At 55.0% G+C, this 26,496-nt stretch overlaps 1 protein-coding gene across 3 annotated transcripts in view; it reads left to right on the forward strand.

Moving 5' to 3' along the window:
• Positions 1-26,496, forward strand: part of PHACTR3 (phosphatase and actin regulator 3) — a 237,562-nt gene that overhangs the window by 141,556 nt on the left and 69,510 nt on the right. For all 3 annotated transcript variants that reach the window (XM_060285055.1, XM_030841610.2, XM_060285056.1), the window contains exons 3-7: positions 430-507; positions 7,653-7,835; positions 16,550-16,762; positions 19,282-19,456; positions 20,273-20,520. In XM_060285055.1, the coding sequence (XP_060141038.1) occupies positions 430-507; positions 7,653-7,835; positions 16,550-16,762; positions 19,282-19,456; positions 20,273-20,520 (897 nt within the window). The remainder of the gene's footprint in view (positions 1-429; positions 508-7,652; positions 7,836-16,549; positions 16,763-19,281; positions 19,457-20,272; positions 20,521-26,496) is intronic.

A 26,496-nucleotide genomic window follows, 5' to 3' on the forward strand; every position in this document is an offset into this window, starting at 1 on the left:
CAGAAGACTGGTCTGTGAACAGACAAAAGGGCGGTCGGGATGTATTTAGCAGGTGAAAACAGAACCGCAGAAAAGCACCCCAGGGTATTTGGGGGACAAGGTCTTGGGCTGGAAAATGAAGGCGTAGTCGGCGGAGGGTGGGGATGGGAGCCTAGAGAGGGTGGTACACGGGGCATCGCTTCTCAGATGAGCCACGCAAGCCACTGCCTTAAACAGTGCTCACGGTACCTCCCTTCTGCCCTGCTCAGCACATTGCTTAGGGGGGAGCTCGGGTTCCTGAACCACAGCCCCATCTGGGGGCCCCTAACCCACGGTCACCTGCTGCCTCTCTGCTGTCTTCCTACGCTGGAGGTGGCGCTGGCCGGGCTCGGGCGGGGCCCTGCGGCGCTCTGCCCATGACTCACCTGGATGTCTGTGTTGTGTGTGCAGCCTTGGAGAAGAAGATGGCCAGCAGGCAAGGTCGGGAGGACCTCATCAAGAAGGGGCTCCTGGAGATGATGGAGCAGGGTAAGTGGGCCACCCCGGGCCGGGCTGGGGGTCTCAAGGGGGTCCAGCAAGCCCATCAGGGTGGCGTGGAAGTCGGAGGAGTCCGGTGTCCAGCTGTGGCTCCTGGACCTGAATGAGGCCTCCGTGGGTCCAGTGAGGACCCACGGCTCAGCCCCCGGGCCTCTGAGGACCCATTGGTGAGTCTAAGAGTCAGCTGCTCATGGGGCGTGGAGCTGAGTGCAGCCACCTGCCCTGGGGATGAGGGGTGGCTTCCCGCCCCAGCTGGGTGTGGGTGAAGCTAGTGGCTAGTCCTGGTTTTTTGTTTTTTCATATTCAGAGTTTAATCCTGGATTCGGGTGAGTTATTTGTTCCCCATGACCACCTAGTGTTACAGCTACCGTTTATTAAGGATCAATTATATGCTGGGTGCTCTGCTGGGCGTTCTACCCGCCTTCAACCTTTTGTCCTCACAGCATCCTTGTGACTGGGTGTGGTGTTATCACCCGGTCTCCAGGTGAGCAATGGGAGGGCCTGGGAGGTAGCTGCCCTGCGTCACGCAGCCGGAGGGCCCGGATGCTGTTCAGACTCTGGTCCAGAAACCTTCGTCACCGTGGTGTCTGCGAAGCCGCCCTTGTTTGCATCTTTCAGAAGCACCAGGTTTTATCACTCACACAATTAATTTAAGGATTCTTGGGTTCGCCCATCTTCCTCCCTTGGTGATGGCGTGAGGCACAGGACTTGGGTCCTGACACTAAACTTTCATGCTTTCCAGTTCTCTGAGACCCTAAAGCTTGGCAGGGGTGGTGGGGTCTCAGACAACCTCACTGCTGCCTGCAGGTCTCTCTGGAGCTGGACCAAGCTCTTGCCTCCTGATTGAAAGAACCTGGCCTCACAGAGCCAATTCTGTGAGGCTCACGTGAATAAATGGCATTCCTTTCTGCCTTTTAGCCTTAAAATATTATTGGTGTCTTTGTCATTTGGCCCAGGTATCAGGAAGTAGAAAGGGAGCCCATGGAGTCCGTGAATCCGGATTTATAACGTGCTCCGCGTCTGGTAGGGCCCTTGTGGTCATTCCTCTTCTTTAGATGCAAAGGGAAAAGTACTTTGGTGATGATGCTGTTTTCATGGGAAGCATACGTGGGAAATTGCTTAGTGCTAATAATCAAACTTTGTCTGTAAAAAAAACTTGGTATCAAGTCCTGTGACGTTCGGATGTTAGACGCTCCAGGCTGACTCAGATTTGGGAAAATGTCTTTGCCGAGATGGAGATCTGGACTGTGTGAATTTGGATGGAACCAAAAAGCTCCAAACTCTGGCATTTTGAATATGTTGCCAACAAAACTTACCTTAACTCTTGGGGCGGGAGGAGGGAAAATGAAAACAATATGAAGGTCTGTTTATCATCTGTTTTTAAAAATATTATCACTGATGAAGGAAAACATGGATTTGATTTCCGTCAAAGATAAAGTGATAGGTGAATCATTAAAGGGAAAACCTTCCAGGAGAAGGGCGGTTTTTCCTTTCCTAAACTCTGAATCTTTGTAAAACGATTTTGTCTGGGGCCTCAGTACAGAGAGCCAGCCGCCGAGTTGATGGGGTGAGCCCGTGGCTGACGCGCTCAGGGGCCGGCTCTCCTGGCTTCTGTGTTTGGCGGGGAGATCTCACGCCGGCCCACCTGCTTTAGATTGGGGTCAGCGAGCCTTTTCTGGAGAGAGTCAGACAGTAGATTATTTTAGGCTGTGAGGTCCATACTTACCCCTGCTGTTATCAGGCACAAGCAGCCCCAGACACTACACAAAGTTGTGGGTTTGGCTGGGTGCTGGTAACACTTTATTTAGGGACATTGAAATTTGAATTTCATATAACTTCCATGTGCTATCAAGTATTATTTTTCTTTTTCAGCCATTTAAAGAGGTAGAATCCCTTCGTAGCTCGGGGCTCTGTGGAACAGACGGCGGGCTAGATGTGGCCCCCAGGGTGTAGTTTGCCAACCCTGACTTTAGATCACTCTTTCTCTCTGGCTAAGTGATTGTGGACCAGGAAATGGAGGGGCCTGAAACACAGTCTCTTTGCTCAAGAATTGACAATGCGCTCGTTAACTGACGCCGCACCATTTTACTGAGCATCTGCTAGGGGCCAGGGTCTGTGTTAGCTGCTGAGGATACAGGTGAGCAAAATACCTTTCTCCCAGAACTCACAGTCCCGTGGGGAACAAACATGAGATAATCCCACAAATCAATACAAAATCACAGCTGAGCTGAGTATGGTGAAGGAAAGCACGTAGCACCTGAAGAACGTGAGTTGGGCCCCTGACCTGGTCCGGGGCTGGGGGGAGGTGATGGTGGAGTGGGTCTAATAGCAGGAGTCAACAGGCTGCTTCTCAGAACTTGCTACAATTAGGGTCACCTGGAGAGCTCTTCAATCAGAGGTGCTGGGGGTGGGGCCTAGGCGTCCGGAGTTTATAAGCCCAGCTGCTTCCAACGTTGGTGCCCCAAGGCTGAGAAGCAGAGAGCGATGGGAGGCTGGGGAGCGTCTTCCAGCCCAGTGGAGCAGCCCGCGCAGGACCCCGTGGGGGAAGGAGCAGGCACCCCGAGGAGGAGGAGAGAGAAGGTGGGTGCGGGTTAGGGGAGGTGAGAAAGCGGGGGCTGTCTGACAGGGTCTTGCGTCCTCCTGCCTCTCCCTGCAGCATGGACGGAATGGAGAGAATTCGACTCCCCAGCAGGCGGCTGGGTGACAGGCACCCCTGTGGCCGTGGCACCCCGGGCAGCCACGGGACAGGTGGGCTGAGTCTGCAGTGAGCCTGCGGGGCTCCCGCTGGGGGGTGCGTGTTAGAAGCAGGGAGCAGGCGTTGCCCCTGGGAAGGGACCGGGTCTGGGGGAGGGGGCAGGGGTGTGGGCTCACCACCCACTCATCTCTCTTAAACTCTTAACTGTATTACCTCTAATGGACGCACAGGGGTAAGGGGAGATGTGAGAGTGTTTGCCGACAGGCTCCTGGGGTGCATACCTCTTGGAGCGATTGTTTCTGTCCTGCACTTGCTGAGAAAATGCCTTTTCTCACTGGGGTGAAGTCGAGCTCTAGGTCAGCCTCTGTCGGTCCCGAATTTGTCCTGGAGGTGGGACAGCAGGGCTCCTGCTGGGTTGATCCGTGGCCCCGGGAGTTGAACCGCCCCCTCCCCCTTCAGAGATGGCCCCCGGCTTGAATTTAGGAATCATCCTCATCGCCACCACCTGCGCCCAGCTCGGCTGGCCGGCTTCGTAGCCAGGAGCGCCCCCCTGTGGTTGGCTGCCCCCTACCCCGCACTGAGCCTGGACTTCACACCCAGGGGGCACCTGGGGGGCTGAGCGAGACTCCGACACTGACCGAGGGGCCCAGAGAGGCCCCCCACAGGCTGGGGCCACAGACCCTCCCAGAGCTGCCTGCAGTTCTTAGCAGCCTCAGGAACTCACACTTGAACGTCCTAGGCCAGGCCAAACCCAGGAAGGTCCTCTGCCCTGCACAGGTGTGCACACGCGTGCACATGGACACGCCCCTGGGTCAGCCCCCTGGAGTCTGCCCACAAAGCGGTCAGGAGCCGGCTGCGTGAGCCGGCTGTGGACGGGCCTGCAGGAGAGAGCCTGCACGTCCCGGAGGTGAGCCTGTGTCCAGGGCATGGGTTTGCCCTCCCCGCTCTCCGGGGGGGGTTGTTATTTTGTGATACTGTGAACACATGCGTTTTATGAACCCCTCTGACCTATCCTTGGTTCCTGAAGGTCTGGGAATCTGCCGGATCGAGGAAGGACCCTACTAGTATGGTTAGGAGTTGTGTGAGATGCGGCCAGGTCTGCATGAGGGACCGGGAGCTGACCTTTTCCTCTCACTCCGTCTTCACAGCTTTGACCAGCAACACATCTGTGACAGGCGAGGGCAGGCTGGTGTCCCAGCCCCTGCACCAGGTCCCTGGCCCACATACGATGAGTGAGGACAGGAGCTGGCCCATTTCTCTGTCCAGACGCCGCGTGTGCCCTGAGTGACGTTACTCCATCCTCCTCAATGTGTCTGCTTGACTTTGCCTTAATAGTTTAAGGACTTTCATACTCTATCACTGGATATAAGGAGGAGGTGGCTGTTACCGCGGTGCTGTGTTCCGTGACCTGAAAGACACGAGGTCCCTGTCCTCGGGGCAGTTGGCAGTGACGAGTCAAGTCTGTCTGGCTTCTGTGTGGCAGGAGCGCCAGGGGCTGTGTGTGTGTGCGTGCACGTGCGTGCAGGCGTTTGCGTGCGGGGTACGTGTGCATACAGGTGTGTGCGTGCGTGTGCATGAAGGCGTGTGCGTGCGGGGTGCGTGCTTGCTTGGGGCATGTCCCCTCTCAGCGTGGCTGCTCTGCGTATAACCCAGCCTCCGGCCCCAGCTCCCCTCTGCCGCCCTCAGAAGCGCCTGGCCGGGAGGGAGCGCCCACAGTATAGTGAGAGGAGCAGGGGACCAGCTGCCCACAGCTCCCCCCGCCCCGCCTGCCAGCATTGCTTAGCAACGACCCTGCCGCCCAGGCTATTTTGAGAACTGTGACTTTTCACTGAACATGATTATGAGCCGGAGCTCTGAGCACAGCCCAGAAAAGTCCTGCAAGTCCGCTAAGACGTAAAAGTAGGTGGAGGAATCCCGGGGCTGTGCGTCCGGGTGCAGCCTTTGCCGAGCCCGGGTGGAGGGTGGGGACCTTTGGGTCTCGCAGTTTCAGTGTTCTGACCATTTCGTTGATGATGATGGAGATGCCGTTACTATTAACAACGGGGATCGTCACCAGCAGCAAATGACCCGCCGCTCCTAAGATTCGGTGTCACCATCTGTAAAGGGTGGGTGGTAGCCACACCTAACGGAGCGGGGAGCTGTGACATTCAGGTGAGATGGTGCCAGCAGAGTGCCGTGCTGTGTCTCTAGCTGTGCACAGCCTCAGTCAGTGCTGGCTGTCACCTCTGTCACCAGCGGCCAAGTAAGCTGGTAGCAGAGACTGTCACAGGTGTGTTTCAAGTATGAGTAAACCAGTCATGAGAGAGGGTCCAGGAAGCTGTAGTTTTGAGCTTGGTGACATCTCACTGTGTCCACTGGGTGGCTTCTCTTGGCTTGTGTCTTGGTCTTCTCCTGGGTGGAGGTTGGTTGGCTGCTGGTCACATCTGGCCCGAGGTCTGTCTTCTTAAAGCCCCCTTGAGCTAAGAATGGTTTTAAACTTAAAGGACTTTTGTAAAAAATAAACAACAAAGATGAATATGGACCATGGATTTGTGGCATGTGGCCCAGAAAGTCTAAAATACAAATACTGGCCATCGGCTTCTTTCTAGGGAAGGGTAGCCGGTCCCTGGTCTAGACCCACCCCCCAGGCTAGGTGCCATGGCTGCATAGATGGCATCTTCCGAGACCCAAGTCTCTAGACTCCTGCTGTTCTGCCCTCCCCGCTAGGGGGCGTGCAGCAGACGGTAGATGGTGAACAGTGATTACAAGTGCACGTCCCCTGCAGGGTCACGTTACAGGCCTGGGCTGAGTCCTGGGCGTGGGGAGGGCCCTGTTGATACCACGTGGGCCGAGGGGCCCAGGCCGAGTGGCAGACCATCACCCTTGTCATCGTCCTCCTTGTCCCCTTTGTGAGCAGCAGTGAGGGTAATGACAAGCACGTGCATGGTGTTTGCTTCATGCCAGATGCGTTATGGACGTTCACTCACTGAATTCTCACTCTGACTCTGCGAAGCCAGGAGTATTAGCCTCATTTTATAGAAGAGGAAATTGAGGCCTGGAGACATTTGCTGCCTGGGCACAAGAAACCCCATGTGCTGTGGGGTGGGATGAGTAGAGAGGGTGACCTTATACCTTTTGTCCCACCTGGGCACTTTGGGGAGTGGAAGGGACACTGCTACCTGACAGCAGGGAGGAGCCAGGACTGACTTAAGCAACGGACCCCCGGCTCTGAAATAAATCTCTCCTCTCCCCGCTGCCTCCAAGCAAGGCTGGTTCCCCCACGCTGCTGCCTCCCAGCCGTGTGGACGTGTGCAGCCTACGCTGACACGCTGCACTGCGGCGGCCTGGATGCCCTGGCTGTGGGGCCTAGGGTTGAGCCGGGGGCTTTGTGGGTGCTGCATGAACTGGGCTGTGAGCTGTGTCTCCAAAGGCTGAGTACGATCGGCTGGCTGAGCCTCCCTGCCTGGACCTGCCACTCTGGTTGTGTGATCTGGACCAGTTGTGATGCTCTTGAGCGCCCGGCCCCACAGCACTAAGATATGACCCAAGGTGATCAACCAGTCAAAGGCCAGACCCTCAAAGGCTTCAGCCACTGAGCCCCAGCAAGGGGAGGGCCGGGTCCTCCTTTCAGCCCTACTAGGAGCCTGGTGTCCTCCGTTCTGAGATGCCACCTGCCTAGACCAAGGACTCCCTGATTCCCGCCTCAGCCCTTGGCTGTGCCTTTGTTGGACTGGCAGTGCCACGTGTGGCCAGCTGTGTGGCTGCCCACAGTTTAAGCCACCTGGGGGGTAAGGATTGTCTTGTTAATCTCCGTCTTTACACCGTTGGCACAATGCTGGACCCAATAAACGAGAAGCGTTTGTGTGACGGGGGACTCATGGTAGGATGGTGGGTGCTGAGGTGAAAGGTAATTTGTAGCCTCGATAGTAACAACCCAGCACCTCCGGGATGGGCAGCAGTTAGGGCTTGTCATCACCTGTCTGGGTGGCCTTGGCTGGCAGGATGGGGGTGCCTTGGCTCTGCTCCCCTCCCCCGCCATCTCTCATCCCCAGCAGGCTGGCTGGGCCTGTCCTCAGGGGGAGGTCCGGGTACAGGAGAGATGTGCAGGAATGGGCAGGTACTTTTAAAGTCGCTGCTGCTTCACACCTGCTCACTTCCCATTGGCCGAAGCCACAGGGCAGAGGCCGAGGGTTGGGGGCGCCACGAAGGCGAGGACATGGGTGGGAGGCATTGTCGAAGTAAGAGCGCGCAGGCTGGAAGTGGTGCGGCCAGAGGGCAGCGGGTGTTGTGACGCTCGGTGCTGCCTTAGGAAGGCTCTGGAAAGGGATCCCCAGGGTGTGCGAGAGCGTGCAGGGACCACACCAGGCCTGGGATAGCGGACTTCCCAGGAAGTCACTTCGCGCGTGAATGAAAGCAGGTAGGAAGGGAGTCAGGCTCAGCTGACAGCTGAATTTCCTTGCAGACGCTGAGAGCAAGGCGTGCAGCCCCGACGGAGATCCCCGAGTTGCACAGAGTGAACCTTCCACTCCCAAGCAGGAGCCGCTGACCTCGGCGGAAGCCCAGCTGGGGAGCCCTTTGGCCACTGGGACGGACCAGGCTTCCCTGGATGAGACGCTGTCCTCGGACACCCCTTCAGACGATGCAGGTATTGATTGGACCCTGGGCTTGAGCTGCTCCCAGGAGGCCATCCGCCTGGGTGGCGACTGAGGTCCCCAGCCCGAGCTGGGCAGCAGCCGTGGTAGAAGACCGTCCTCAGAGGCGCAGCCGTGCCCCGAGCCCTGCCACGCTCCACCACGTGGTTGAGTTTAAATGTTTGCTGGGTGTTTCTCCAGCATCTTCCCAAGTCCGGCAGAGCAGTGGATGAAGGTGCTTCCAGATGGTCACAGGTCCCTTACCATCCACCCTCCTCCCGGGGTGTCTTCGCTTGTTCCCTCCGAACTTCTGAGCGGGAAAATTCTCTCCAAAGAAGCCGATGTCTGGGAGCATCTTAGCTACCCCAAGGCAGTAGGGCAGGATGGAGAAAAGAATGGCCTGTATCGGGTTATCTGCGGGGTGGGAGGAGCTCAGGGCAGCGTCTGCCACGTTGAGTGATTCTTGGTGGGAGCCGTGGTGGTGGTTCTTGTGATTTCAGTTGAATAGACCAGGGCAGTTGTCAGGTATGGGGAAGGGGAGGAGAGAGGGAGTGAGAGAGGGATGGAGAGGAGGAAAAGCACAAACCCACCACAGAAACTGTGTGCTGTGAAGTCTCTACCCCCTGCTCGCTCTGACCTGTTAGCAGTGTTTTCATAGAAACCTTCCAGGCAACCTGGCCGTCAGGCAGGAGGCCTGCTCCCTCGTAGAACTGCAGCTGTAAACATTGCCAGGCCCGGCGTGGCGGCTGCGACGTGTCCTGCGTCCCCACGGTGTTGGGCTGAGAAATTCGGGCGTGTGCACGGGCCTCTTTGGCCGGGGCCTCTCTGGCTGGCTCTTTGGTTTCAGAGCCGGGGGTTGAGGGGGGCACCTGTGCTCCGCTGCTGCTTCCCCAGACACCACTCACACCTGCACTTTCCCTGCTGCCCCGGCATCCCTCTGGCCTTCGCGGGCACCTGTCGAGAGGCATGCCCTACTCTCCCTGGGGATGGCTGTCCCTCTCCAGTTTCACCCCAGCTTGGAGACACGATAGGAGTTTGGGGTCTGAAGGGCTGTGGCCCTTGGGACAGTCCTGGCCTCTCCTGCAGAGACCCTTCTGTCACCGCCGTGTCCCTGTGTCCCCCACCATCTGACTTCAGTCGGGCCAGCGGTTGGCGGGATTCTGATGGCCAGCTGAAGCATTGCCTTCCGCCTGGAGTCCTAGCAGCCCAGCACTGCCCTTGACCGCGGAGCCTCCCTTCTGCGGGCCGCTGCACCCCGCCTCCCACTGGCGCCCCTCCCTGGCAGACTTTCTGCTCCCGTCGGCGCCCCCTCTAACCTCAGGTGCTTTCTGTCCACGCTCTTGATTTGGGGATGGATTCTTGAGACCAGAGTTGGTTTGTTGAGATCACAGATCTGCATGAAGGACTTTTCTCCTGGTGAGACGTGCTGTTGGGTCTGGGGTTGTGATGCTAATGTGTCTGGGTCGCTCCTCCCGGGTGGGTGTGAGCAGGTGAGCAAACCTGGTGACCCCTGGGCTAAGTCCCTGCAGGGCTCTGGAGCCTGGGACAGCCCAGCTGGGGTAGAGGGATGAGTAGAACTTGTCCGGCCAGAGAGTGAGGGAGAGAGCGTCCTGGCGGGCAGAGGGACCCTTGCAAGGACTGAGAACAGGGTCAGCTGCTTTCTCTGTAAAGGGCCGGCTGTAAATCTCATTGGCTTTGTGGCTAGGAAGGTCTCACCTCTGCCAGGTGAGGATGTGCAAAAGGAAGAGGAATGGCTGGGTGCTAGCAAGCTTTATTTGCAAACAGCCCACGGACTGGACTTTGGTTGCTGTGGGTGGCCTGGGAGTAGGAAAGACCGTGGGACTTTGGCAGAGCTGTAGGTAGATGTGGTCAGAGCCAGGATAGGCTGGAGAGAGAGAGGACTGGGCCGGACAGCCCTTCCCCGAGGGCAGCCCTTCCCCGAGGGCGGTTGGTTGGAGCCACAGTGGGGTTTGCACTGTAGGAGAAGCCCTGGGCCTCTGGTCAGTGTGTAGTCTGTGGTGATGGGAGGCAGCTCCATCCCTCACTGGGCCTCTTCCTTCGCTCTGGCCCCAGAGGTCCTGAGCCCCTGGGGTGGGAGAGATGATGTTATCTGGTGGCACGCGTACACAACTTGAAAACGTTTTAGTAGTAATGTTCATTTTCATTAATTAGAGCAAGTGGTATGGGTTTCTCATTCAGGGTAGTGATAGCTTCTTAATAAATAAATTGAAATTAAAAGCATGGCTTCACTTAGAGTAAAATACAGCAGACAAAAATATGGAAAAGTACAGGGCCATGTCCAATCTCCAAAGCAGGGCTGATTCATTCCTTTGGGCTGTGGTCAGTGTATTAGCAGCTACTGACCTTTATCATAATGCTGATGACAACAGGGGCCATCACGCTCGGCCGCTTGTGTGCAGGACGCTGTTCTAAGCGCTGTCATGTATATTGGCTCATGTGACCCCCAGGTGATTGATTGATGCTGTTTGCCCCCTTTTACTCATAAAGGAGGTACCCAGGTTAAGTAACTCATCCAAGGGTATAGAATTAGGGAATTGAGAGCAACGTCTTCGACATCAGGTTGACCTGGGTTTGAGATGTGACCGGGTGCCTCACCAAGCTGTGTGACCATGGACAAGTCACTCAACCTCTCTGAACCTGAGTCATCAACTATAAATGGAGATAATGTTGCACTTCTCAGGGTTGCTAAAATTAAACCACTTAGCTCAGTCGTCACTCACACTGAGCGCTCAGAAAGTGTTTGCTGTTGCTCCCAGGGATTGTCCTGTCTTTATCATCATCATCACTTTATCATTGTCATGGAAAAGCAGCCCTTGGAGGGAGGGTGATGCATTAAAGCCTGGTATTGGGTTGCCTGCAAATGCCCCACAGAGGCCCTGCGTCTAAAAGCACGTGTGGGTGGGGATGTGGGTGCACCTGCACTTTGCTATTGAGCGGGGGATCCCCCCCCCACCCCCCACCGGAGTCTCTTGCAGCCCTGCAGGCCTGGAATCCTCCACCAAGAACACTGACCAGGGCTGCGGCTCCTGGTCTCTACCGAGAGGACTGGCCTTGAGCAAAGCCCCTTCAGTGAGGGAGTGGATTGTAATCTAACTCAGACACCTTAAACTCATTTCTTCAAACACTGCCTGGGCTTAAAAATCGGGAGCATTCGTGAAAAATCCACACGTGCAGCTATAGCTGCTTTTCAACAATCAAAGTCCGCGCCCACTGGGCCCGTGTTCCCACGCAGCTGCGGTCTCTGGGAGCTGAGAAGAGGTTATCTCCTTTGCAGGGGGGAGGGGGGGGCAGGGTGCTCACCTCTCAGCTCCTGCTTGGGCCCTTGGGTGTATGAGTTTGTGATCCCTTCCATGAAGGTGAAGAGCCTGGTCTTGGGAATCAACCCCTGTGCTGCGCTGGGGGCGATGCCTCTCCTTGGCCAGGTGGTGACACCTGGATTGGGGCTGCTGCTTCTGTGTGCCCCAAACCGTGGGGTAGGGCTGGGGGCATGGGGGTTATAGCCAAGGATTGCAGATAGCTCAGGAAGGAAACACCGTCAAAGATTCTGACCGTGGTTTTCTTTGATCCTCAGTTTGGGTTTAGTGATTTGGGTTGACTTTGGACTTTTGTGTTTGGGGTGATTCCTGGTTTTGTTTGGGTCATGCTGTGTCAGCCACAGAGCATCCCCTAAACAAAGCCCAGGAGAACCCCTTGTTTCAACGTTAAGTGGGACAGGGTCCCGTTCAGTGTTTCTGTCGTGCAGGGGCTGAGCTCTGGCGTGCCCAACAGTGCACTAATTAAAAGGAAAAGTGGCACTCGGCATCTTCTGTGTGTGCTATATTATCTTAGCCCCATTTTTTGTTTTTGCTTTTAGATTAGAAAGCTGTGGCCCAGAGAGGTTAAGTCACTTGCCCGAGGCCACAGAGCACATAAGTGGTAAAGCTGGGGGTTGATCCAGAGAACATGTCAGGTGTCACTGGGGTTCTGTGAAACTGACCACGGCAGCTGTCCCCCCAGCCCTCTAGGTCCCTCCTCTCAGGCTGGTCTCTCTCGGTCTCAGAATGTCTCCAGTGGGTGATAACTGGGTATAAAGCAAGCCCACCACCCAGCAGCACGCCCCAGGCAAAAGGGCCTCGGCTGGGAGCTCAGTTGGTGAGAAGCGCCCTCTGCTGGTCAGGGCTGGACAGGGACAGCCCCGATGGAGGGATCCAGATGCGGGGAACATGCAAAGCTGATGTCGGCGTGTACATTTAAAAAAAAATTTTTTTTGGATATAACACTTGAGACTTTAACAGATGTTAACGTTTCAGTTTTGAGAAGATTACTTAATACAGTGGTAGCTGCACACTCGCGTGAGATGTGCAGAAAGGTGCAGATTGGCAAAGGAGGCGCTGAGACGCCGGTTTCCCAGACGAGGGTCCCTCAGACAGGTCAGGGTGTGAGGGGCTCAGTGTGGAGAGACACCAGAGGAGGGTGTTTGGGGTGAGTTCCTGGCGTGTCGGGTCCCGGGGCCCTCAGAGCAGAGGGTGGGGGACCCGCTGCATCTTGGGCTAGTGGCGGGGGGGACCTCCCTGGGGCTGTTAGAATCTTACTCTGCGACCTCTCTGGTTGAAGGGCTGTGACCACTGACTCGCTCCCAGAAATCCAGAGCTGCCCTGTCCACTAGCTGCGTGGCTATTTCAATGAATTAAAACCAAAGAAAATAAATCTATCTCCCCCGTTGCACCGGCCACTTGTCAGCTGCTCGCTGTAGCAGACAAGGAGGCGTTTCTGTCATCTGAGAAAGGTCTACTGGGTGGCACTGAGGGTGAGGGGTGGCCACACGTCCACTTGGGTGCACAGCCAAGGGAGTTTGCTGTTCGGGTCGCCAGCCCTTCCAGAGTTTTCTGCACCAACAGAGACCTTATAACCTGCAAAGCCAAAGCCCTTTACAGAGAAAGCTTGCTGACCCTCATTTAGAGAATGGGTTTGGGGTGCCATGGGCGGAAGGGAAGGAGCTTGAAGGTCATTGCTGAGGTTCAGGCAGAGGCTGTGGCAGCTGACACTGGGAGGACAATATTTCCGAGACATATTTTGGAAGCAGAGTGCCCAGGATGTATTCGTGAATTAGATACGAGGGGTGGGCATGAGATGGAGAGGACAGGAGAGGGATTGAGCATTGTGTCCAGTCTGGCTGGACAGCTTGGGGGGTGGGGGGAGTGTGTACTGAGTCTGGTGAAGGTGGGGCTCTGTCTTGGTCAGTGCCATGTCCACAGCTCCTAGGGCCCCATAACTGTTCAAGGACACTTGTGGGATGGATGGATGGATGGATGGATGAGTGAGAGAGAAGAGGGACTGGGGAGGGGTTTCTCCTGGGAAATCAAGAGATGGGTTTGCGCGTGATTCATTTTGACTATTTGACCTCCAGATGGAGGTGTCAATGTGGCCGATGATGGATGAGTCTGGAGCTCCGAGAAAGGGTCAAGGGGGTTGACAGAGATGAGATGGATTTGAAGCCAGAGGACTGGAGGAGAGAATTAGGTGAGAGAGTGGGTTAATGGGGAAGAGGACCAAGGGCTGGGTCCTGGGGCAGCCCAGGGGGAGCCTGAGAGGGGCTGAGCAGCTGCAGCTAGAGCAGCAGGAGGGAACCAGGGGACGAGGTGTCCAGGACCGCAGGGGAGGGTGCAGGGATGGACATGGCAGGACTGTGCTGAGACAGAGCCGGGGAGACCTGCTCTGGCCAAGCGGGTGTGGGGACCCTGACCCAGGGCCGTCTCCTTGTTAACCCTTCTCTCGGCAGCCCTCCCAAGGGGACCCATGGAGCCCAGTTCAAACACGCCCACCCTGTCCAGACTCCCAGGTCCGTGCGGGGAGACCAAGGCCCAGAGGGAGCAACTGGCTGGTCGGGGTTTCCATGATGGCAGCGCCCGGGAGAGTATGTCACAGCTGTGGGTCTCACCACAGGCCTCCCTCGCCAAGAGACACCACAGAGCATCCCCTTAGAAGTCTAAGTAGTGTCTGCCTCAAGCAGGGGCTCTCAACCACGGGCGTCCTCCCCTCCAGGGGGCATGGGGCAGTGTCTGAAGATAGTTTTGGTTGTCACTCCGGCATCTGGCAGATAGAGCCCAGGGCTTGCTGCTGAACATTTTACAGGCAAAGAATTATATCTGGCCCCAAACGTCAATACCGCCGAAGTTGAGAACCCCTGACCTAGAATGAGAGGAAAACTCATCCATGTTCCAAAATAATGCTTCGATCCCTGGCAGTGTGGCCCGTGACCGTCCAAAGTGCTGAATAGCTTCAGACATCCCCTCCGCGACCTCATGGGAGTCTCCCTCCCTTGTAGTGGGCAGGAGAGGCTGTTTTATACAGATGTTTGTACAGATGAGGAAACTGAGGCTCAGCGAGGTGGAGACCAAGGCCGTTCCTCTGGAAATGAGTCAGTCACAACAGAGGCAAAGGATGGATGGGGGAGACTGGTGTGGTGAGCTTGAGGTCAGGTGAGCCATTCCTGTGCCACCTGTCTCCCCCGAAACCGTGACATTGGGAGCATGCTGGATGCCTAGAGGATAGAAACCAAGCCTGGACCGAGTGCTCAAGCTCACTCCGGCCCCTCAGCCGGTGCTTCCGGCTGCAAGCTTGGCCACTGAGGGCCCGGGAGCATGGCCTCCCGAGGATCAGGGTCCACTGCCCTGCTCTGATTCGCACAAGCCAGGAGGCCCAGTGCCCACATGGAGAAAAGGGACCTTTCCACACTCACCTGTGGCCTAACCGAGGAAAACACACAACTGTTTTTACCTAGAAGCACAAAATGTTTATTTTAATGTTATTTTTGCAAAACTTATTAACTAAAACAGTCAGAATTGTAGAGTCTTAGAAGTTGCGGGTCACAGTTCATGGGACATAACAATAGTCTTGAAGTCTAGGAGTCTTTAGAAAAAACGCCTATGAACAAATATTACTTTTGAGGACAGTTTTATTATTATTGTCAATAATAAAATAAAACCATGGTGTTTTCACATGGGTATCCGTGCAGGGCATAAGGTAAGGAGCCTTCTGCAGTGGCTGTTCTCAGCTCAGACTAACCTCATGATACAAACCTGACTCTGTCTCTGCAGCGGGTGGGAAGGGGACGTTTCTCTTCCCAGATCTTGCTTATCAGGATTTGGGAGGGCCACAGCCCTTCTGAGGCAAAGACTGCATTTCTGTGAGCTTCCCAGGGAAAAGGCCTGGCCCGAGAGGTATTCAGCTGCCAACAGGGACGCCAAAAGGACAGAAATGGTGATAAGCAATGGGATGCCTGGGCCTGCAGTGGTCCTTTCTAGAGGTTCACTGAAGCTTTGTGAGGGCCGTGATCAAGCCAGCCTCGGTCAGCACCACGGACAGTGCCACACCCCCCCCCCCCCCCCCCCCCCACAGAAGCGTTCTCATCCCGCACGGTGACTTTAGGGCCAGCTCTGTCAGGCTGTTCCCAGAGGATGTTAGGATCTTCCCCCTTAGGTGGTTGCAAAGATGAAATTAGACGTTGTGGGGCGGGGCACCCGGGGTGTGTGCTCTGAGCGGGCAGGGGGGCTGGGGTCCCGAGGTGGGGATGGGAGGCCGCCTCTCTTCTTGTGTCGGGGATGGTAGGTTTGGGTTTGAGCTCCCCCCGCTCCCCCCAGCCCCTGGTCTGATGGGCTCATTTTCCCCTGTAAAGCTGGAGGTGAGGCCGCACAGGAGGAGGGCGTGAGAAGCTGCAGGTAGGAGAGAGAGAAGGTCTGAAGCAGAGTGACCACCTGCTGGGGCAGAACCAAGGGCCCTGAGGGTGGTGGTCCTGAGATGGCCAGGACTGGGGCTTCTGTGTCGCCGTCTGTCTCCCACAGCACTCCCCAGGGACAGGAGCTGGCAGATGAAGGCTTCATCCAGAGATGGGGTGTTCCCAGGTAGCTAAACGCAAAGGAAGGGCGGCAGAGGGCTTGGGGGTATTGGTGAGACGGCTCTTGAGTGATGGATGGTGGAACTCGAGCTGGAGAAAGAGAGAAGGGGAAGTTGATGGGTTGGGAGAAAGCCCAGGGGTGGACAGGCCAGGGGAGGGGGGAGCAGTGCTTCGGGAGGGGGAGAAGCCTGAGCCAGCAGCTGGGAGGAGAGGGGATGGGGGCTGTGGACGGGCTGACCCTTCCTCAGAGCTGAAGCTCCCTGCTGTTCCCCTGCCACTCAGCTCACAGCCCTCACTCGGGCGGGACTGTTGTTACCCGGGCACGTAAAATCAATCACTGCGGGATCTGAGGGTCTGCGGCGCGCCAGCCGCACATCTCATTGTCGCTTCTTGATTAAATCTCACAATCCTGTGAGGGACTCTTGCTGTTAGTCCGATGTCGTCCACGGGTAAATGGGGACACAGGAGATTAGGAACTCGTCCGAGGTCGCAGAGTAAGTGCAGGGGCCAACTGACATCTGATTCCAAAGCCTGTGTTTGTGACCAGCAGCCGCAGGTGAGGTGGGAGCTTCAGTACTACCTACTGAGTGGAAAAGGGACAGCATCGCCCACGCCCTTGAAGTTATTTCCCTCTCTCCCCGCTCCCTCCTCTCTGCTTCTGATGTTTCTGTTGATAGTAGAACTCACGGGGAGTGACATGTGTGCGAGAGGTGACCCCTCTGTACCCTGCTCCGTGATATCGAGCCCACCCAGCCAAGCTCCCTTGCTGTCTTCACACCCACCCCAGCCAGAGGAGCTGTGGTGTGTGAACTCTCTGTTTTGCTTTTGAACCAGCCAAGATGTCGTCCGCATCCAGAGATGAAGAAGCAGGTGCTGCTGGCAGCCTCCCACCCTCCACGGACGAGCTCTCTCAAGCCTTAGCTGGGTCCGACCCCCTGGACAGTCCTCCCAGACCCCTGGAGAGATCCGTGGGCCAGCTCCCCAGCCCCCCGCTGCTGCCCACCCCGCCGCCCAAGGCAGGCTCCAGGACCACGAGGAGCGTCACAGGTGGGCCTGCGTGCATCCACCCATCCACCTTGCTGCCTTTTTCCTTCCGTTCATCCATCCATGCCTCCGACCCATCCTGACTGGGCTCCCGCTGCGGGCCGGTTCTCACCCTTGGCTTCTGCGATGCTCTGGGGCTCTGGGCGGGTCCAGGGGAGCAGAGCTGGAGAGGGGAGGGCGGTCCTTAGCCAGGAGGAGCCCTGGTTGTCAGAGGCAGACAGCCCGGGCTCCCTCAGACACATGTGGGGCAGCGCTCAAAGGTTTCTTCCGGAAGGGATGCAGGAGGCGCAGCCACAGCCCCCAGGATGGGGGCTTTATCTTTCTGGACATTCAGGTGTCTGCCTGTCCTTCTCTTTCTGCTTCTGAGTCAGTGTCTGTCTGTCTGTCTCCTTACCTCCCCCCCCCCTCATCCCCTCTTTTCTCTCCCTCCCTGCCACTCCCCATCTCCCCTTCCTCTGTCTCTCTGTCCATCTCATGATCTCTGCTCATCTCTGTGAGAGCTCCGTCCAGCAAGGCGGAGCCAGGAATCCACCCTGGACTGTAGGGTGGTGGTCAGAGAGGGGAGCACGGCTGAGCAGAGGCCCGCGAAGGCATCGCCTCCTGTAGCTTTGGCCACACTGGCTGAAGGGTCCCAGGAAGTAGGGGCGTTGTCTTTTCAAGTTTGGGTATTTCTTGTCCCGTCCCTGCTGGAAACAGGAGACACACACTGCAGGTCTCAGGGGGAAAGCAGGCCTTTCACAAAGAGGCGATTGTTTAAGAGTAAAGCCTTGCGTGCCGCCTCTGAGGGCGGGGCCAGGAGGATGAGAGTGGATAGCAGGGTTCAGCTTTGCTCTAATCCTTGGCCACCACCTGTAATACGACTACTCACAGCTTGTCAGGATCTGCCCACCCCCAGGCACCGCAAGGAGGCCAGCCCCTCTGGGGAGGGAACGTGTCCCCACTTGACGGTTGAGGGAACTCTGCCATCACGCCTAGTCCCAGCGCCTGCGTATAGCAGGTGCTCAGCGAGTGTGGGTAACTGTGATCGAAGGAGCAGTCAGGTGATCTGACCCCTCTGTCTGCTTTCTGCCTCTTTCTCCATCTCTGGGAGTCAGTCACTCCCAGAGTGACATGACCACACAGACTAAAGTTTTGAGGCAAATAGTCTGCATCTTGTTACGGTCTGTGTGCGAATCCCCCTTCTATCCATTGAAACGTGAGACAGTTGGAAATCCACTGGATAAGGCACCATCCGCCCCACTTCCTTCGGGCTCCTGTATAATTAGTTCAGGGACCCTCTGTCCCCGTTGTGCTTAGACAGGATCAGACATCAGCCTGTTTCATGTCCCGTGAGTCCTCTCTCCCCGTGTCCTAAGTCCTGGGTCAGCTTCTCTGACTCCCCCCAGCCCCTCAGGGGCGAGGAGCTCCTGAACCTCGGAGACCTTTTCTGACAAGTCACCGAGGAGGAGTCGGGACTGGATTAGGGCGGGAGGGGGGGGAGGGTTACAAGCTTTGGCCTGGATCTCTTACAGCTGAGACTGCATTTTGGCAACTTGGTCTTCATTTCCTTTACGGGGAAATAGTTGCTTCAGCACGTGGCCACTAGGTGGCAGCAGAGGAAGAGAAAGGCCCTTCACCTGGGCTTAACTGGGGCACAAGGGGACGGACGCTACACACTCCGTGCTCCCCACCCACCCCGGTGCTCGCTCGGCTGAGATAGCCACAGCGGCCCCCACCCCACGCGCTTCCTCAGCCCACCCTCCCCCAGGTGTCAGGGAGCCACCTGCACCCAGATCCCACACACAGACTTGCTGTGCTGGGTCTGCGTGGTGTCTAATAGTTTAAAACTGTGTTGCCAACATTTCAAACATATCAAACTATGTTTAAGTATTAAACACATTATATATCTATATTTATCTGAATCACCTTGCTGCACAGCTGAGACTAACACAACATTGTAAACCAACTATACTTCAATTCCAAAAAAGAAAAAAAGGAAAAAAATATCAAATATGTTTAACGGGCAGCCTTTGGGGCCCTGGGACTTGCCGTCATCAGGCCACATCTCGTCCCAAGGAGAATGGGAGAGCCGTGATCAGAAGGCCCCTTCTGGTGAGGTGCAGGGTTGGCGGCGGACGTGAACGGATGGCGTGGGGAAGCAGAGGGGGCCGTGGGAGTGGTCCAGGATGAGCGACGGCTGTAGAGCTTGGGGAGTTCTTCCACGTTCCGCAAAAGGAAGTATGGCTTCAGGAGTTTGTAGGAGAGACATGGGAAGGAGGCTTTCGGTGCCTGAGACCTTGCAGGGGGCCTGTGGGCACTGCCATGGGCTCAGCTCAGGGATGGAGGATGGACTGGAACCGGTCAGGGACAAACCTCGTCTCCGGCTTTGGGGGCGAAGGGACATGGTGTAGCATCTGGTACTAGTGGGTTCCCCTGGCCGGGAGCCCTGTGTCCCCTCTGCTCACAGGCTCCTGTGTTTCTGCAAAGCCCCACTTCCCCGCCCCCAAAGACTTATCTTCTTGTTGGTTCTTCTTACGCCCCAGGCCAGGCCACACTCTTCCAAGGCTCTGGCGGGAAGAGTACTGACCCTCCTGTCCGAGGCCAGCTTTCCACGCCCACGGGGTCCCCACATCTCACCGCTGTCCACCGGCCGCTGCCCCCCAGCCGAGTCATCGAGGAGCTGCACAGGGCGCTGGCCACCAAGCACCGCCAGGACAGGTGAGGCCCCTCCCCTGGCAGCGGGACCTGTGTGCCCACATCCCCATCTGCGGCCAGCCTTATGGGTGGCAGTTATGGGGGGCGGGCTCCGGGTTGAACTCAATGCTCTGCTGTCCCCGGCTTGGAATTCCTAGCTTCTGAGCAAGGAGCTCGTGTTTTCATTTTGCACTGGGCTGTGCAGCTGGTCTGTAGCTGGTCTCAGTTGCCACTTTCCGGGCGGGGTCAAGTGGGTGACGTGCACCGTGGGGACCAGCCACAAAGTCCCTGCATTTCCCCCGGAGGATCCAGGGATCCAGGGTTGGGTGGGAGCATCCCGGGGGAGAATTGAGAGGGAGAAGTAGCTGTTACGTTGTCTCGGGACTCGGACGGCTTCCCGTTTTCATCAGGCAAGAGCACAAGTAAGCCTGCTCGGAAGCTGACTCTTATTCTTGGTCTCATATGCCTCATAGACTGAGGATAAGTGAGTCATCGAAGGGCAAAACAGACAATGGGATACACGTGTGGCTTGGCAGAAATATTGGACAAATAAAATGCCCTGCTCAGTTCTGAGGAAATCCTTGATCTGAGTGTTTGCTGCTCTCAGCCTTGGCGGGGTTTATTACGTGCATGTCTGTGACATTCGGGTCAGCACGTCCTAAGCAGCCGTTTGCCTTGGACTCGGAGCCGCGTGTGCCTCCGGCGCGTCTTGTCCTGTGTATCGGCTGCACATACTTGGGGGTCGTCTTTGCAACGCCCGTTATAAGTCTTCAAGTCGACTTTGCAGGGTTTGCAGGTGAAGCTGGACAACATATAACACGAACTGCCTTTCTGGTTCAGTTTCCAAGGCAGGGACAGTAAGGGGTCCCCGAAGAAACGCGTGGACGTCCGGCTGTCGAGGACGTGCAGCGTGGAGCGGGGCAAGGAGCGGGGCGAGGCTTGGAGCTTTGATGGAGTCTCGGACGGCAAGTGGACCGTGGCTCAGGAGTCCGAGGAGAATAAGGAGAACCTGATCATGAATTCCGAACTCAAGGATGACCTGCTTTTGTATCAAGACGAAGAGGCCCTGAATGACTCCATCATCTCTGGTGAGCGGAGGGTGGATCCTGCGGGGTGGGAACCTCCCACCAGAGGTGCGCATCCGCCAGCACAGAGGGGGCGGGGGAGTGATGGAGAGAGATACCCCCCCCCCTTGTTTCATGAGCAGGCTGCCTGCGGGCAGGCTCAGGGCACAGTTAGGATGGACCTGAGTGAGTTTGCTTTATTCTGCCCATTGCATATTCATTTTCACGTGTGTTGGAAAAACAGAAGTGGCTCAGTAAGTGACAGAGCATCACTGCTTGGGATGACACGGCAGGAGGTGGTGTCGGTGGCACTCGGATGGCCAGCGTTTGGAAAATGTAGCAGAAAATGTTAATAGGAAAACGAGATGAGATGGAAGTGGGAGGGAGGGAAGGAGAGAGGGGCTGATGCCAGCAGTCGTCTCGGAAATACTATAAGCCCGGCAGCATCTGTTAGTTCAGGACCACGTGTTCACGAGGCCCTAGGAGGTCTCTGTCTGTCCTCACAACATGTTCTAAAGATCAGGGTATTTGGTCTGTCTTACCCTTGAAGATCTGGTGACTCAGAGAGACAGAGCATCGTAGACCCCTCGTGATGCAGGTAAAAGGGTGCTGAGTCCTGGTGCAGGCTGTGCAGGCTTCGTCTCTTGTAGGAGGGTCAAGGGTGGACGTGCCTCTAAGGCCTTTGGGGGAGGATTCTTGTTCCTAAGTGAGGGGTTATTGTTCTTCCTGAAAGCATCTCATGGTGACCATCACTGCCACAGGCAGAGCTCTGGGTGGAGCCACTGGGGACCTGGTCTGGTGTTGGTGGAGAGTCGGGAAGGGGCTGGCATTGAAACTGAGCTGGCTGGTATTAAGCGGGTACAGGCAGGGCGAATCGTGACCAGGTGGACAGACCAGGAGCCCAGGGCTAGACACTGGCCTTGACTGTCATCCCCTCCTGTGACCTCGCGTACCTCTGGGCCTTCTCCACGCTGGTCTAGAGAAGCACTTCCGGGAGCATGTGCTGCGGTACATGTGGGGTGACACAGCACCCACGAGGTTGGAAGAGGCTGATAGATAGTCGAACTGAGGTCTTCGTGGCAGAAACTCACAGCCATAGGGCCCTGGACGTCTAAGAAGAGGATGAAGCTTGTGATGTTTCCCAAACTTCTCTGGCCCTGGGACCCTTTCCCTTAAACACCCGTCAGCATCCTGCCGGATGGGGTGACGTGGGACACATCTGAGAACGGCTGGCGTAGACAGGGCTCACGGGCTGGAGCAGGTCCCTCAACCTCGGCACCAGTGACATTGGGGGCTGGACAGTTCTCTGTGGTGGTGCTGCCCTGGGCCTTGTAGGGTGTCTGGAGCCTCCCTGGCTTCTGCTCGCTGGACTGCACTCCCTCTGGCTCTAGGCGAGGGTTCTTCCTGCCTCTTTCAGCTGCCGGGGGCTCCAGTGGTCCTTGCCTTGTGGCCACAGCGCTCTGATCTCTGCCTCCATCTTCACATCAGCTCTTCGTGTCCTCTCCTTTTCTTCTAAGGACACTCATCATTGGTTTTAGGGCCCAGCTGGATAATCTGGGATGATCTCCTCATTTTGAGATCCTTACCTTAATTACATCTGCAAAAGCAAATTACATCTTTTTTTTTTTTCCAAATAAGGTCACATTCCCAGGTTCCAGGTGCACCAATCTTTGGGGGTCACTGTTCTACCCAACACTGTCACCCCGATGGTGTAGCATGTTCCTTTTCTTATTGAGCCAAGGTCGCCCCTGGGACCTTTTACCCCCAACCCCACGCCCGGGTCCTCAGCAGTGGGACCAGTCCACGCGCCTCAGACGAGACCTGCTGTGGGAAGGAGCGGGTCCCCGCCTGCCTCGCCCCCGACCCCTCACTGATCAGCTCCGACCTTCTCCTCCCTGTTCTGATGACGGCGCTGTGAACCTCCCTTCAGGGCTTTGACACAGTTGCCGTTTTACCCTGACTTCTGTCCTTGTCTGACTGTTGTCTGTCTCCCCACGAGTCTATCATTATTCAATTGTTACTGATGACCTAATGTATGTGTTTGACTACTGTGCCCCCTCGTCCCCATGTGCCTGGTTCTAAGCAGGAGTCAGTGAGCAGCTGCTGGATGAGTGGCTTTAAATACCACCTGCCAATCCGACAGGTCCTCCAGCCCACGTGGCCCGAGCTCCAAGGGGTTGTCCTGTTAACTCAGCACGTCCCCCTGGGGTCTTGGAGGTGCGGCTGACCCGACATCTTTGGATCGGAGCTCTTGATCTTTGCCTTCAAACCCAGACCGTTCCCTGTCCTTGTGAGCAGGGCCTCTGACCTTCTGTGGCCTGGGGCCACCGTGCCGCTCTCTGGACTTTGCACCTGACACGCAAATGACTCCTCCTTGGAGACGTCGGGCCAGTCCCCCTCTGCTGCGCTCAGCCTCCCCCGAGGCTCCCTGCCTGCGCCATCACCTCTGTTCTAGCCTCTCCACACAGACAGACGTCAGGGAACGTCACCCCTTGCTCACATTCCTCCAGTGGCTTCCGAGGGGTTGAACGCCCTGACCTCACCAGGATCTGCATGGCCTGTCCCTGTCCCCCGGGCTGTCTCCTCTCCATGCCCCCTGGGACCCAGCCACACACCCTCCCTGCTTCTTACACGCCCTGACCACAGGGCTCCCATGCTCACCACGCAGGAGGTGTGTGCGGCTCCACGGGGTTTAAAACACCGCTTCCTCCAGGAAGCCGGCAGGCATAACAAGCGACTCCTCTGCCAGTCCCTACGCACACAATAAATGTCAGTGAATGATGGGGTGTCGGGATGAAAGGAGATGGTGTCTGTAGCCTCACGTGGCAGATCAGCCATTTCGCCACCTCCGAGGGTTCTCGCAGGACGTGGGGCAAACCTGAGTCTCTTGTTGTTTGTCTTCTCAAACCGGCGTCCTTAAATGAACTTGGCGTTTGACTGTGGTGACAGGAAGAGGGAGGGTGGAACTCATTCTAGAAACTCTGCTGTTGTTAACATGCCCAGGATCCCACCAGGCTGTGCTCAGGAAGGAGTGCACTGACTGTGTTTGCAAACCCAGGTAAAGCCACCCCTCTTGTGGGCATCGTTGTCTGGGGCTCAAGGTCAAGGGCTCACATCCAACCCTAAGAGCATCCTGTGGAGGGCTGGGCGCATTGCACGCAGTGAGGCAGATCTGGGGATTCCCGACGCCCACACACTGACCCCTGACATCTGTAGTTGAGGCCACGGTACACAGTCCGGGGTCCCTGAACCCCTGAGATCCAGGGCAGAAAGTGGATTCTTTGCCTTTATCATATTCTCACGTGTGTTTGCAACTTCCTCAAAGTTACGAATCTCTGGGACACTATGCTTGGAGGAAAAAAAATTCAATATCGGTTCTGGGAAAAGTCTATAAATCTTACTTTTGGGGCAAAGTGGTTCCTAGCGGGAAAGGCTCATAAACGTATTCTGCTTGGCCTGGTAGCACGGTGGCAAATATCAGCTTTTATTTCCTTTGCTCGAGTTCAAACCCCGCTCCCAGCATCACGCTGGTGTGTTCTTTGTAGATCTCTGTGGTGCAGAGGCAGCGGCTTCATCCATTATTAACCATAGAAACTGCACTGGTATTTATTTATTTATCCTCATAACTCACTGTCGATGGAGCCTTTGCAGGTGGCGTCTCATCCAGCGTGAACACCCCAGGACGTGCTTGTTATCGAACATCTCGCCAGCCTGAATTCTCTAGTAGTAGCTACATCAGGGTTTAATTTCTGGGGGTGGTGGAGACCCCATCCGAGGCAGCCCCGCTCCTGAATCAGCTCCAACACTGTCCTGCTGGATCCGGTTGGAGTGAAAAATGTATTTGCTTTAGTCTGGGTCTGGCCGTTGGATTTCCATGCAGGGCACGTACGATGTCTCGATCAACACAAAGATGCGTTACAGGCTGTTGTGTTTGTGCCTCGTGTGCTGTGTTTATGCTCCCACATAGGCTTGCATGTGTGTGTGTCCACACGGTACCTTTGTGGGCGTGTGCAGTCAGTGCCAGGTAATTGGGGACATTCTCAAGTCCATCAAAGGTGATTTTTTAAAAGATTTTGTTTTTTAGAGCAATTTTAGGTTCACAGCAAATTAAGAAGAAATATAGACTTTTCCTTGTTCCCCTGCCCCATACCTGCACAGCGCCCTCCATTAGCAGCATCCCCTCCAGTTGTTACAACTGATGAACCTGCACTGGCACACAGTCACCTAAAGTCCATAATTTGTTAGAGTTTATTCTTGGTGTTGTACGTTCTATGGGTTTGGACAAATGTATAATGACGTGTCCGTCCTTACAGTATCATATGGAGAAGTTCCACTGCCCTGAAAATCCTCTGGGCTCTGCCTGTTCATCCCTCCCTCCCCCCAACCCCTGGCAACCACTGATCTTTTTACTGTCTCCATAGTTTTGTCTTTTCCAGAAGGTCGTATTTGGAATAATATAGTAGGTAGTCTTTTCAGATTGGCTTCTTTCACTTAATAATATACATTTATGTTTCTGCCTTGCCATTTCATGGCTAGATGATATTTAATTTTTTTTCTTATTTTTTTCTTCCAGTTTTGTTGAGATATAAATGACGCGTAACGCTGTGTAAATTTAAGGTGTATACAGCATAATGTTTTTCACTTACATACATCCTGAAGTACCACAATATGTTTAATAAACATCCATCATCTCATATAGATACAAATTTAAAGAAATAGAAAAAATATTTTTTCCTTGTGACGAGAACTCTTAGGATTTACTCTTTTGAAACTTTCATATGTAACACACATCAGTGTTAATTACATTTATCGTATTTCTCGTCTTGTACGTTACATCCCTAGTACTTATCTTATACCTTATCTTATCTTATACCTGGCAGTTTATACCTTTGGACCACCTTCATCCAATTCCCCCTGCTTCCATCTCCCACCTCTGGCAACCACAAATCAGATCTCTTTTTTCTACGAGTTTGTTTTTGAAGTACAGTTGACCTACAACACTGCATTAGTTCCTGGTATACACCATAGCGATTCAATATTTCTATACATTTCAAAATGATCTCCATGACGAATCTAGTTACCGTCTGTCACCATACGAAGATATCACGTAATTATCGGCTGTACTCCCCACACTGTGCATTTCATACCCGTGGCTCATTTATTTTGTAACTGGGAGTTTGTACCTCTTAATCTCCCTCACCTGTGTCTCTCCTCCCCCACCCCCTCGTTTCTTTTTAATGCAGAATAATATTCCACTGTCTGGCTGTATCCCAGTTTATTTATCCCTTCACCTACTGAAGGAGGTCTTGGTTGTTTCTAAGTTTTGGCAACTATGACTAAAGCTGTTATAAACATCCATGTGCAGGTTTTTGTGTGGGTATAAGTTTTCAGCTCCTTTGGGTAAATACCAAAGAGTGAAGCGGTTGGATCATAGGTTAAGAGGATGTTGAGTGTCGTAAGAAACCACCGAACAGCCTTCCAAGGTGACTGCTCCATTTTGCATTCCACCAGCAACGGATGGAAGTTCCTGTTCCCCCACATCTTCGCCAGCATTTGGTGTTTGTCAGTGTTCTGGACTTTGGCCACTCTTATAGGTTTGTAGTGGTACCTCATTATTGTTTTAACTTGCATTTTCCTAATGACGCATGATATGGTGCATCTTTTCATGTGTTGATTTAACATCTGTATATCTGCTTTGGTGAGGTGTCCGTTAAGATTTTTGGCCCGTTTTTTAATTGGGTGATTTGTTTTTTTATTGTTGAGTTTTAAGAGTTTTTTTTTAATATATTTTGGATGACATCCCTTTATCAGATGTGTCTTTTGCAAATATTTATTCCCAGTCCATGACTCTTCTTCTTATACTCTCAATATTGTCTTTAACAGAACAGAAGTTTTAACTTAGTAAACTCCAGCTTATCAATTTTTTCTTCCTTGGAGTGTGCCTTTGGTCTTGTATCTAAAAGTGATTACCATACATAAGGTCACTTAGGTTTCCTCCTA

Source organism: Globicephala melas, chromosome 15 (genome assembly GCF_963455315.2).
Source record: "Globicephala melas chromosome 15, mGloMel1.2, whole genome shotgun sequence".
NCBI classification, from domain to species: Eukaryota; Metazoa; Chordata; class Mammalia; order Artiodactyla; family Delphinidae; genus Globicephala; species Globicephala melas.